This window comes from Echeneis naucrates, chromosome 9 (genome assembly GCF_900963305.1).
Source record: "Echeneis naucrates chromosome 9, fEcheNa1.1, whole genome shotgun sequence".
In the NCBI taxonomy this organism is placed as follows: domain Eukaryota; kingdom Metazoa; phylum Chordata; class Actinopteri; order Carangiformes; family Echeneidae; genus Echeneis; species Echeneis naucrates.
Window position 1 is genome coordinate 24,061,516 of NC_042519.1, and position 10,456 is coordinate 24,071,971.

A 10,456-nucleotide genomic window follows, 5' to 3' on the forward strand; every position below is an offset into this window, starting at 1 on the left:
CGTGTGTCACATGATGTTGGTCACAACCTGCTGTGACCAATTCCCTTCTGTTGTTTACACATTTTACAGGAAGCACAGCGCAAACACAACCTCTGGATCACTTGTGTGGCATCACGTTTCACACATTCTCAAATAGGATCACACAAAAACACACAACGCAAACTCAAAGTGACAACCACAAATCACAGAGTTCCAATTGAATTTTATTTTTTTTTTTTTTATCTTTTTAAAAAATTAATCCCGAGCAAGCACTTGGCGACAGCGGCGAGGAAAAACTTCCTTTAAGAGGCAGAAACCTCGGGCAGAACCAGGCTCGGGGGGGGGCGGCCATCTGCCTTGACCGGTTGGGTTGAGAGTGGGAGAGAAGGAGGAGGACCTTCCAGGATGGAGTTCAGAGATCAGCTGACAGTGTGGGTGTGACGGCGGTGGCTCCGCCTCCTCTCTAAGCCCCGCCCTGACTCTCTACAGGAAGCATCAGGCCTCCCCTCCTGACTCAGGAACCGCTGACCTCCTCCTCTACCTGTCTTCGTCACCGGCAGTCCTAAACAACAGCGAATGACCCCTCCCCCCCAAAGAGGGCGGAGCCACAGCAATGATTCCTCCAATCAGTCACACCTGAATCACCTCTGTCATTCGCTGAGTCCAAATGATGTCACCAACCACCTGGTCCCATAGTTCCATATATAAAATATATAAAACTAATTATATATATAAAACTAATTATATATATAAAACTAATTACTATCCCATAATTATAATACATTTTATAAAATATCTATTTTTTTAATTATTTTAAATATTTTTTTTTAAACTTGAAAAGAATTAGAAGAATTGTTTTGTTTTGAACTTTTTTAATTAAAAAATTTGTTAAAAAATTGCTCTAAGAAGAAAATGGGGCTGAATTTCTACCGATTAATTTCATGAATATATGCTGCTGAATATATTTTTCCTAATTATTTTTACTAACTCATCGTTGTTTTTGTCCAGAGTTTTCTCAGAATAATGTTTGATCTGTAAAGGGCAATTGGGTCCAAATCCATGTTGAATATATTCAGAAGACCTCATGTTTAAATCAATCGCCATTTGTTTTCTTATCCATTTCATTGAACTGCCCTCGATCATTTCCTCACATTTTTCAAGAAGCTTTTTTTTTATTTCATCACTTTTATATTTGAATGTCAGAGTTGAGATTTTTTCTCTGAAACATCTCCGATGTTCCTTAATAGTTTTTTCAGACTGTGCCATTGACCTCAGGTGACTAATAGCCTGTTCAATGCAGCGATAAATTTCAGGTCTTTCTTTCTTTTCAACTTCAGAGATCATGTAAAAAATATCTGATTTGTCTTTAAACAGTGTCCAATCTAACTTCAGGGCCTGATTTTCGCAGATTCTTAAATACTGTTCAAAAATGGGGGAACCCTTGATTTTAGAGTCAGGGACATTTAAAAGGTATTTTGGACCAGTAAGTCCCCAGTATTTGGTGTATCCCACTTCAGTTCTTATTCCGTATTTGTTGTTCCACTCGGTGGCTTTCACCTGAAGAATCTCCATACAGCATTTCTTACCGTCCGGCCTTGATAAACACGGACTGTTGAAGGTGTAAATAAATATATGTATGAGCTTCTGGCTGTTTTTATGTAAGCTCTTTTCAATATGCTCTATTAAAATTTCCTCTGTGTGTGCGTCACCGTTCTCCCTGTTATGGTCTGGATATTCCAGAGGAAGCTCTTCAATACAATGTTCCCTAAAAATTAGAGCAAATCCAAATTGTTTGGTAACATATTTCCTAAGATACTGTTGATTTACATGTTTGATGTTTTTGTAGACTTTTAAATGTTTACTGTTCATTTGATTGACAAATTCAATTTTAGAATTAGTGCTTTTAAGGTTCACTAATTCTTCAATATACTTTAAGCTTTTCTTGGGTTCAAAATGTAAATTTTTAAGTTTTACACCCCATTTTTTAGCAGGGCTGTTTAACAACTCTGATGTTAATGATTGTCTATCATCTGAGGGACATGGATCCGGGGGTGCTGTCCCCCTGGAAGGCCTCCTCCTCGTCTTCTCCATTATTCTGAAGAAAAACAGACAGAAAGGGGTCACTTAGCTTTGTTTCCTGATGTTTCCTCCACAGACAGCTGCTTCCTGCGCTCTTCACAAACCAACCTGCTGTTCATGACTGATTTCTAACGTTAGCTTGGATCAGAACAAACCTCTGATCACATGGAGGCGGCTAAAGGAGCTAACAGACAAACATTTCTTAGCAGAACAACTATCCGGATCAATTCAGTGGGTTCATTTAAACACGTCTAATTCATTAATGCTACAGTTAACATCACTCAGAGACAAAAAGACAAAACAAAATCGTACTCACCTCACCTCCCCAATTTTTCTTTTTTATTTTTCCAGTCAAAGGAGCTGGTATTTATATTGTTCTTTTGGACGGCCCCTTGTCGTCCGTTTGACAGGTTTCGTTTTGTCAGGAATCCTGATAGCCCGGTCCAATAGGTGAGAATACCTGAGGGGGTGTCGGCACTCCGGATGGGCCATTTGTCTGTTGATGTGTCTGAAACTTTGTCACTCATCCTGTTCTGTTCAAATATGAATCTACAAATAGACTCAGGTAAATTCTTTCAGTATTAATCATCATATGAACACATCTGAGCTGATCATGTGATTTACCTGAAATCTGTCCTGCTTCAGTTCATTTCCTGTTTTATTAAATCCGTCTGTCCTCTGAGGGACTTCATCCAGCTTTGGTCCATCTCATGACTCTGCTTCAGTGGGAATGTATCTGTGTGTTTTATTAAACCATCATTAGATGTGGGTTCATAGTTTTTATGTGTTCATGCTGTTCCAGTTTTGAAACTGCAGCTGTCAGCTCTCCTTTATTGGACCATACGAACACTCACACGCTTTTTGTTCATCTCACAGATGATGTGAAGAAGCACAATGAAATTGAGCGTCATGTCAACGTTTACAGATGGATGAACCTGAAGAGGAGGAACTCATCAGGAAGAGGACAAAAAACAATAAAATAAAACAAGCTAAAGTGGATAAAGTCCCTCAGAGGCTCAGAGGACAGACCGATTTAATGAGACAGGAAATGAAACTGAAGACGGACAGATTTCAGGTAAATCACATGATCAGCTGACGTGTTCTACATGATGATTAATACTGAAAGAATGTACACGAGGCAGCACGGGACCTGTCCTGGTCCTGGTCCTGGTCCTGTCCTGGTCCTGGTCCTGTATTGTTCCTGGTCCTGTCCTGTTCCTGGTCCTGGTCCTGTCCTGGTCCTGGTCCTGGTCCTGTATTGTTCCTGGTCCTGTCCTGTTCCTGTTCCTGGTCCTGTTCCTGTCCTGGTCCTGTCCTGTTCCTGTTCCTGGTCCTGTTCCTGTTCCTGGTCCTGGTCCTGTCCTGGTCCTGTCCTGTTCCTGGTCCTGGTCCTGGTCCTGGTCCTGGTCCTGGTCCTGGTCCTGTCCTGGTCCTGTCCTGTTCCTGGTCCTGGTCCTGGTCCTGGTCCTGGTCCTGTCCTGGTCCTGTCCTGTCCTGGTCCTGTCCTGGTCCTGTTCCTGTGCTGGTCCTGGTCTTGGTCCTGTTCCTGGTCCTGGTCCTGGTCCTGTCCTGGTCCTGGTCCTGTCCTGTTCCTGGTCCTGGTCCTGGTCCTGGCCCTGTCCTGGTCCTGGTCCTGGTCCTGGTCCTGTCCTGGTCCTGGTCCTGTATTGGTCCTGGCAGTGGTCCTGTTCCTGTCCTGGTCCTGGCCCTGTCCTGGTCCTGGTCCTGTTCCTGGTCCTGGTCCTGGTCCTGGTCCTGGTCCTGGTCCTGGTCCTGTTCCTGGTCCTGGTCCTGGTCCTGTATTGTTCCTGGTCCTGTCCTGTTCCTGGTCCTGGTCCTGTCCTGGTCCTGGTCCTGTATTGTTCCTGGTCCTGTCCTGTTCCTGTTCCTGGTCCTGTTCCTGTCCTGGTCCTGGTCCTGGTCCTGTATTGTTCCTGGTCCTGTCCTGTTCCTGGTCCTGGTCCTGTCCTGGTCCTGGTCCTGGTCCTGGTCCTGTATTGTTCCTGGTCCTGTCCTGTTCCTGTTCCTGGTCCTGTTCCTGTCCTGGTCCTGTCCTGTTCCTGTTCCTGGTCCTGTTCCTGTTCCTGGTCCTGGTCCTGTCCTGGTCCTGTCCTGTTCCTGGTCCTGGTCCTGGTCCTGGTCCTGGTCCTGGTCCTGTCCTGGTCCTGTCCTGTTCCTGGTCCTGGTCCTGGTCCTGGTCCTGGTCCTGGTCCTGTCCTGGTCCTGTCCTGTCCTGGTCCTGTCCTGGTCCTGTTCCTGTGCTGGTCCTGGTCTTGGTCCTGTTCCTGGTCCTGGTCCTGGTCCTGTCCTGGTCCTGGTCCTGTCCTGTTCCTGGTCCTGGTCCTGGTCCTGGCCCTGTCCTGGTCCTGTCCTGTCCTGGTCCTGTCCTGGTCCTGTTCCTGTGCTGGTCCTGGTCTTGGTCCTGTTCCTGGTCCTGGTCCTGGTCCTGTCCTGGTCCTGGTCCTGTCCTGTTCCTGGTCCTGGTCCTGGTCCTGGCCCTGTCCTGGTCCTGGTCCTGGTCCTGGTCCTGTCCTGGTCCTGGTCCTGTATTGGTCCTGGCAGTGGTCCTGTTCCTGTCCTGGTCCTGGCCCTGTCCTGGTCCTGGTCCTGTTCCTGGTCCTGGTCCTGGTCCTGGTCCTGGTCCTGGTCCTGTTCCTGGTCCTGGTCCTGTCCTGGTCCTGTCCTGGTCCTGTCCTGGTCCTGGTCCTGTATTGGTCCTGGTCCTGTCCTGTTCCTGGTCCTGGTCCTGTTCCCGTTCCTGGTCCTGGTCCTGTCCTGGTCCTGTCCTGGTCCTGGTCCTGTATTGGTCCTGGTCCTGTCCTGTTCCTGGTCCTGGTCCTGTTCCCGTTCCTGGTCCTGGTCCTGTCCTGGTCCTGTCCTGGTCCTGTCCTGGTCCTGGTCGTGTATTGGTCCTGGCCCTGTCCTGTTCCTGGTCCTGGTCCTGGTCCTGTCCTGGTCCTGGTCCTGGTCCTGTATTGGTCCTGGCAGTGGTCCTGTTCCTGTCCTGGTCCTGGCCCTGTTCCTGGTCCTGGTCCTGGTCCTGTTCCTGGTCCTGGTCCTGTCCTGGTCCTGTCCTGGTCCTGTCCTGGTCCTGGTCCTGTATTGGTCCTGGTCCTGTCCTGTTCCTGGTCCTGGTCCTGTTCCCGTTCCTGGTCCTGGTCCTGTCCTGGTCCTGTCCTGGTCCTGGTCCTGTATTGGTCCTGGTCCTGTCCTGTTCCTGGTCCTGGTCCTGTCCTGTTCCTGGTCCTGGTCCTGTCCTGGTCCTGGTCCTGTATTGGTCCTGGTCCTGGCCCTGGCCCTGTCCTGGTCCTGGTCCTGGCCCTGTCCTGGTCCCGTTCCTGGTCCTGGTCCTGTATTGGTCCTGGCAGTGGTCCTGTTCCTGTCCTGGTCCTGTATTGGTCCTGGTCCTGTCCTGTTCCTGGTCCTGGTCCTGTTCCCGTTCCTGGTCCTGGTCCTGTCCTGGTTCTGTCCTGGTCCTGTCCTGGTCCTGGTCCTGTATTGGTCCTGGTCCTGTCCTGTTCCTGGTCCTGGTCCTGTATTGGTCCTGGTCCTGGCCCTGTCCTGGTCCTGTATTGGTCCTGGTCCTGTCCTGGTCCTGTCCTGGCCCTGTCCTGGTCCTGGTCCTGTTCCTGGTCCTGTTCCTGGTCCTGGTCCTGTCCTGGTCCTGGTCCTGGTCCTGTCCTGTTCCTGTGTCCTGGTCCTGGTCCTTGTCCTGGTCCTGTTCCTGGTCCTGGTCCTGGTCCTGGCCCTGTCCTGGTCCTGGTCCTGGCCCTGTCCTTGTCCTGGTCCTGTTCCTGGTCCTGGTCCTGGTCCTGGTCCTGTGTCTGTCTGTCTCTGTGATGGACTGCAGACCTGTCCAGGTTGACCCCGCCCTCCAGAACCCCCCGTGACCCAGAAACAGATCAAATGTCCTTTTTCTGTCTAAACAGTTTGATCTCATTCTGCTTCAAACACCGTTTGTCTCCCCTCCATGAGAGTCACACGGCTCCGTGTGGAATTCTGGGAAATGGTGTGCTGACACATTAGTGTGTTACCGTGGAAACCATTTCTGGACCTGTCTGGACCATCACTGTGACTGTGATGTGATGGTGCCATCTGCAGTACAGAGAAGGAAACAGGAAGGAAAGCATCAGCTGGTGAGGTGAGACAACACAACAGCAACACAACAACAGCAGCCATGTTGGATTAATAACTGTTGATATTGTGCAGTGTGTGTGTCTGTGTGTGTTTCACACCTTTGGACAGCATCGCATCACGTCTCCAGAGGGTTGAAATGTCAAACATGTTGCCACCCAACAGTGCGACTATAACACACACCCATAAAATTCATGACATCACTGTGAAGTAGATCACCTTCTGTTTCCACACACAGCGTGCCTTCATGGATTCTTTCTCCTGGATATATCACACACAGACACACACAGACACACACTCAGACTTTACATGACATCATTATAAACACAGATCATTTGCTTGGATCAGCTTTCACACAGAAAGACGTGTTGTGTTATTTATCTGTAATGACACAGGATGTGACAGCTGCTGAGGAGCAGTCCTGACCGTGTGTGTGATGATTGACACGTCTGCCCTCCTGCTGTCTGAGCTTTTTTAATCTGTGTGATGTCATGGAGTCCCGTCAGTTGTCATGGAAACAGCCACGTGCGAGTTTAACCAGCTTCACGTTGTTCCCTTCCTGTCCCTGCTTTAATATAATAATAATAAAAGAATCCTGATCTGAATATTTGTGAAACCTGACTTTCGTCTCTGCTGATGTTCTCACAGACTCTGAATTTAAATAAATTTATGAATAACCTCTTTCCTTTTATTTCTGACCCTTAACAAGGTTCTGAATGAGATAATATCAAGTATCTACAGATGAATGCTAATGCTAGCTGGAGGCTAAACTTCCTTTCATTAACACAGTGAGATATCATGTTTGAGCTAATGCTAACGCTAACAGAAGGCCGGAGACGCAGATGATTCATTTTCATAAATGATGTTGTTGTTTTTGTCGTCTCGTCCTGATGGAGGATCGAGCACGTCGGTCGGGTTCATCCTCTGAGGAGCAGCACCTGTCCATCCGTCCAGGACCTGAAAGACAGTTTATATAAAAGTGGCTCAGAGCTGCGGAGCCAAACAGAATTTAGACACGAACTAACTCCGGCAATAAAAATCTGCATCTATAAATAAGTTCATTCACACCTCTAACTCTCCCATCATCCTCTCTGTCTTTCATTTCAGTCACCTCCATCTCTCTCTCTCTCTCTCGCTCTGTCCGTCTATGTCTCTCACCCACAGTGTCCCCACAGTCCAGGAATTTAACCGGACGGGTGGAGTCCACATGTAAAACAATCATTTCTACAGAAGAGGGAGGGAACACACACAGAGGAGTAGTTTGGTCCATCCTGCGACACTGACGGAGCCGGAGCGAGTCCACTGTAAACCAGCTGGGTCTTCCCCGAACTGGCAGGTGAGCTCGGTTTCCCAGGTAACGTGTGTCACATGATGTTGGTCACAACCTGCTGTGACCAATTCCCTTCTGTTGTTTACACATTTTACAGGAAGCACAGCGCAAACACAACCTCTGGATCACTTGTGTGGCATCACGTTTCACACATTCTCAAATAGGATCACACAAAAACACACAACGCAAACTCAAAGTGACAACCACAAATCACAGAGTTCCAATTGAATTTTATTTATTTTTTTTTTATCTTTTTAAAAAATTAATCCCGAGCAAGCACTTGGCGACAGCGGCGAGGAAAAACTTCCTTTAAGAGGCAGAAACCTCGGGCAGAACCAGGCTCGGGGGGGGGCGGCCATCTGCCTTGACCGGTTGGGTTGAGAGTGGGAGAGAAGGAGGAGGACCTTCCAGGATGGAGTTCAGAGATCAGCTGACAGTGTGGGTGTGACGGCGGTGGCTCCGCCTCCTCTCTAAGCCCCGCCCTGACTCTCTACAGGAAGCATCAGGCCTCCCCTCCTGACTCAGGAACCGCTGACCTCCTCCTCTACCTGTCTTCGTCACCGGCAGTCCTAAACAACAGCGAATGACCCCTCCCCCCCAAAGAGGGCGGAGCCACAGCAATGATTCCTCCAATCAGTCACACCTGAATCACCTCTGTCATTCGCTGAGTCCAAATGATGTCACCAACCACCTGGTCCCATAGTTCCATATATAAAATATATAAAACTAATTATATATATAAAACTAATTACTATCCCATAATTATAATAAATTTTATAAAATATCTATTTTTTTAATTATTTTAAATATTTTTTTTTAAACTTGAAAAGAATTAGAAGAATTGTTTTGTTTTGAACTTTTTTAATTAAAAAATTTGTTAAAAAATTGCTCTAAGAAGAAAATGGGGCTGAATTTCTACCGATTAATTTCATGAATATATGCTGCTGAATATATTTTTCCTAATTATTTTTACTAACTCATCGTTGTTTTTGTCCAGAGTTTTCTCAGAATAATGTTTGATCTGTAAAGGGCAATTGGGTCCAAATCCATGTTGAATATATTCAGAAGACCTCATGTTTAAATCAATCGCCATTTGTTTTCTTATCCATTTCATTGAACTGCCCTCGATCATTTCCTCACATTTTTCAAGAAGCTTTTTTTTTATTTCATCACTTTTATATTTGAATGTCAGAGTTGAGATTTTTTCTCTGAAACATCTCCGATGTTCCTTAATAGTTTTTTTAGACTGTGCCATTGACCTCAGGTGACTAATAGCCTGTTCAATGCAGCGATAAATTTCAGGTCTTTCTTTCTTTTCAACTTCAGAGATCATATAAAAAATATCTGATTTGTCTTTAAACAGTGTCCAATCTAACTTCAGGGCCTGAGTTTCGCAGATTCTTAAATACTGTTCAAAAATGGGGGAACCCTTGATTTTAGAGTCAGGGACATTTAAAAGGTATTTTGGACCAGTAAGTCCCCAGTATTTGGTGTATCCCACTTCAGTTCTTATTCCGTATTTGTTGTTCCACTCGGTGGCTTTCACCTGAAGAATCTCCATACAGCATTTCTTACCGTCCGGCCTTGATAAACACGGACTGTTGAAGGTGTAAATAAATATATGTATGAGCTTCTGGCTGTTTTTATGTAAGCTCTTTTCAATATGCTCTATTAAAATTTCCTCTGTGTGTGCGTCACCGTTCTCCCTGTTATGGTCTGGATATTCCAGAGGAAGCTCTTCAATACAATGTTCCCTAAAAATTAGAGCAAATCCAAATTGTTTGGTAACATATTTCCTAAGATACTGTTGATTTACATGTTTGATGTTTTTGTAGACTTTTAAATGTTTACTGTTCATTTGATTGACAAATTCAATTTCAGAATTAGTCCTTTTAAGGTTCACTAATTCTTCAATATACTTTAAGCTTTTCTTGGGTTCAAAATGTAAATTTTTAAGTTTTACACCCCATTTTTTAGCAGGGCTGTTTAACAACTCTGATGTTAATGATTGTCTATCATCTGAGGGACATGGATCCGGGGGTGCTGTCCCCCTGGAAGGCCTCCTCCTCGTCTTCTCCATTATTCTGAAGAAAAACAGACAGAAAGGGGTCACTTAGCTTTGTTTCCTGATGTTTCCTCCACAGACAGCTGCTTCCTGCGCTCTTCACAAACCAACCTGCTGTTCATGACTGATTTCTAACGTTAGCTTGGATCAGAACAAACCTCTGATCACATGGAGGCGGCTAAAGGAGCTAACAGACAAACATTTCTTAGCAGAACAACTATCCGGATCAATTCAGTGGGTTCATTTAAACACGTCTAATTCATTAATGCTACAGTTAACGTCACTCAGAGACAAAAAGACAAAACGAAATCGTACTCACCTCACCTCCCCTATTTTTCTTTTTTATTTTTCCAGTCAAAGGAGCTGGTATTTATATTGTTCTTTTGGACGGCCCCTTGTCGTCCGTTTGACAGGTTTCGTTTTGTCAGGAATCCTGATAGCCCGGTCCAATAGGTGAGAATACCTGAGGGGGTGTCGGCACTCCGGATGGGCCATTTGTCTGTTGATGTGTCTGAAACTTTGTCACTCATCCTGTTCTGTTCAAATATGAATCTACAAATAGACTCAGGTAAATTCTTTCAGTATTAATCATCATATGAACACATCTGAGCTGATCATGTGATTTACCTGAAATCTGTCCTGCTTCAGTTCATTTCCTGTTTTATTAAATCCGTCTGTCCTCTGAGGGACTTCATCCAGCTTTGGTCCATCTCATGACTCTGCTTCAGTGGGAATGTATCTGTGTGTTTTATTAAACCATCATTAGATGTGGGTTCATAGTTTTTATGTGTTCATGCTGTTCCAGTTTTCAAACTGCAGCTGTCAGCTCTCCTTTATTGGACCATACGAACACTCACACGCTTTTTGTT

The 10,456-nt window shown here is 45.9% G+C and overlaps 2 protein-coding genes across 3 annotated transcripts in view; both read right to left on the minus strand.

Annotated features, from left to right (window-relative positions):
• lrrc2 (leucine rich repeat containing 2) overlaps positions 1-2,697 on the minus strand; it is a 12,609-nt gene extending 9,912 nt beyond the window's left edge. For both annotated transcript variants that reach the window (XM_029509674.1, XM_029509673.1), the window contains exons 1-2: positions 2,375-2,697; positions 1-2,074 (exon numbers count right to left, since the gene is read on the minus strand). The exon at positions 1-2,074 is cut by the window's left edge and continues 480 nt beyond it. The gene's annotated coding sequence lies outside the window, so the exon portion shown is untranslated. The remainder of the gene's footprint in view (positions 2,075-2,374) is intronic.
• Positions 2,698-7,772: 5,075 nt separating this feature from the next.
• On the minus strand, positions 7,773-10,204 carry LOC115048304 (uncharacterized). Its single transcript, XM_029509675.1, has 2 exons — positions 9,907-10,204; positions 7,773-9,606 (listed from the first exon to the last, which is right to left on the minus strand). Exon 2 carries the CDS (start codon positions 9,600-9,602, stop codon positions 8,451-8,453), a length of 1,152 nt encoding a protein of 383 aa, XP_029365535.1. The 5' UTR covers positions 9,603-9,606; positions 9,907-10,204; the 3' UTR covers positions 7,773-8,450.
• Between the last annotated feature and the right edge of the window lie 252 nt (positions 10,205-10,456).